Source organism: Mycetomoellerius zeteki, unplaced genomic scaffold (genome assembly GCF_001594055.1).
Source record: "Mycetomoellerius zeteki isolate Tzet28-1 unplaced genomic scaffold, Tzet1.0 scaffold747, whole genome shotgun sequence".
Classification (NCBI taxonomy): Eukaryota; Metazoa; Arthropoda; class Insecta; order Hymenoptera; family Formicidae; genus Mycetomoellerius; species Mycetomoellerius zeteki.
The window spans coordinates 19610-22018 of NW_017257772.1; the positions used below are offsets into that span (position 1 = coordinate 19610).

The 2409-nt window shown below is 36.7% G+C and overlaps 1 protein-coding gene across 1 annotated transcript; it reads right to left on the minus strand.

Moving 5' to 3' along the window:
* Positions 1-1440: 1440 nt before the first annotated feature.
* On the minus strand, positions 1441-2160 carry LOC108729516 (histone-lysine N-methyltransferase SETMAR-like). The gene is made up of 2 exons (XM_018458675.1): positions 1786-2160; positions 1441-1677 (listed from the first exon to the last, which is right to left on the minus strand). The coding sequence occupies exons 1-2, from the start codon at positions 2158-2160 to the stop codon at positions 1441-1443; spliced, it is 612 nt and encodes a 203-aa protein (XP_018314177.1).
* Between the last annotated feature and the right edge of the window lie 249 nt (positions 2161-2409).

Here is a 2409-nt window from a genome sequence, read left to right on the forward strand (position 1 = left end):
TCTTCAGATTGCACCTCCCAAAACTGCTGTCAGTTATGCGCTTTCATTGCACATGAATAACTCGGCAGATTTCAAGTCACACAGATCAAAAAATGATTATGCGCGTGAAATGCGCTTTAAATGCGCTTTCATTTCAAAAGCGATTTAAAAACGCTTTTTTAGCGCAGAAACATCAAGGTTTTGTAGATATCCCGGGAAAAAAATGTTTTATATGAAATTATATAAAATTATACAGTTTTATATAATTGTACATATAAATGGACATATTTTATACATAATATTGTATATAATTATGTATATTTATATGCAATTATATATATATATGAAATTATATAAAATTATATAATATTATTTAAAATTACATTTTATATAATTTTATATAATTATATATACAATTTTTTTCCGGATATTTCAAAAAATTTTATTTGATAATAAAATAATTAGAAAATAAATTTATTGAAAATTTTATAAAATATCTAAAGGACTATACCTAGTTTGAACCCCGGCTGAACAACATTGAGATATAGCTAGGATTGTAGAGCATCAAAAAAGGATTAAAAAGTTCCATATGCACAACTTTGTAAAATGAGTCCCTTGAGTGCTACAGCTGTTCAAAGTTCGTTATTATGACCATGTATTGTGTACCATGTAGGACTGGTTTTATTCGATTTCTCGAATCATCTAGTATCTGGAATATGTTCAATCTTGACGAAGACAATTAAAATCTTCTTTGGACACCAAATGAATAGTTATAAGTGATATATATTAATCGATGAAGAGAGGAAAGAGACACTCAAAGTATGAAAAAAAGGTTTTAATTGCCTAATTGAAATGTGGCCAATATATGTTCTAGGAGCACTTGAGAAATCTCTCCTATAAAGTTAGGCTCGTGGAATTTTTAATTCTCTTTTGATACCTTGAAATTTTAGGCATGTCTCAAACTTGTTCATTCGGGGCCCAAATTCCCCTATAAAACTGGGCATAGTCCTTTATAAATATGAGTCTCGGCTAGTTTTGGCGGTAGGTATATAATATATACGAGGGCAAATCAATAAGTACCCGTGTTAGTAATGAAGGCGCAAGATTTTCACAAAACTTTTTTTTATTTTTCAACATAATCCCCTTTTAGAAGGATACACTTTTCCCAACGTTTCTGCCATTTTTTTAACCCCTCCGAAAAATACGATTTTTCGAACTCTGCAAAATAGGCCTCTGTTTCGGAAATGACCTCATTCGACGTGAATCTTTTTCCACCGAGTCTTTTTTCAAGTTTGGAAAAAAGAAGAAATCGCAGGGGGCCAAATCCGGAGAGTACGGTGGATGCGACAGCAATTCGTACCGCAATTCCAATTTGACTGTGGCGACTGCGGAGGAGTGAGCCGGTGCATTGTCCTGATGGAACAACACTTTTTTTTTTCGCCAAATGGGGGCGTTTTTTCTTCAATTCAACATCGAATCGGCCCAATAAATCAGCGTAGTACTGCCCGTGATAGTTTTGCCTTTCCCCATGTAGTCGATGAAGATTATGCCTTGCGCATTCCAAAAAACAGTGGCCATCACTTTTTCGGCCGATGGCCACTGTTTTTTGGAATGCGCCTTGGCCTTCTTCAGACCACATTCGCCGGGTGAAATCCACTGTTTTGACTGTATCTTGGTCTCCGGTGTGTAGTAATGAATCTATGTTTCATCAACGGTTACTACTCGACGCAAAAACTTCTTCGGATTGCGCTTGAACAGCTCCAAACATTGCTTTGAAATTGATAGCCGCATTCGCTTGTTGTCCACCGTGAGCAATCGCGGCACCCATCGAGCCGACAGCTTTTTCATTCCTAAATTATCATGCAAAATATTGAATGCCGTTCCATACGACACGCCTATGGCCTCTGCTACTTCACGCACTTTCGTTCGGCGATCAGCGAGAATCATGTCGTGAACTTTTTCAACGATTTCCTCAGTAACCACGTCTGCCGGGCGGCCTGGGCGCTCCTCATCAAAAACAGACGAACGACCACGTTTGAATTCGTTGAACCAATATCTGACGGTTGTCATAGATGGTGAAGGGTTCCCATAGGCGGCGTCCAACTTCGTTTTTATTTCTTCGCACGTTTTTCCATCCAAAAATGAAAAGCGAATCATGAATCGATATTGTTCTTTTTCCATTCTATCGGAAAACATCAAACACTCTCACTACGAATTGCTGTCAAATCAAAACTATTGCATGAATCACTCTGAAATTTTGTATGGTGTCATTTGAAAGATGATAGTACACGATGGTAATGCCAACTTGCATCAGCAACGTCACCTGTCTTCAAATATGGGTACTTATTGATTTGCCCTCATAATGATTGTAAAATATCATATACACACAATGATGGTAGAAAAATTTTGCTGAAATTATTTCACATTTTG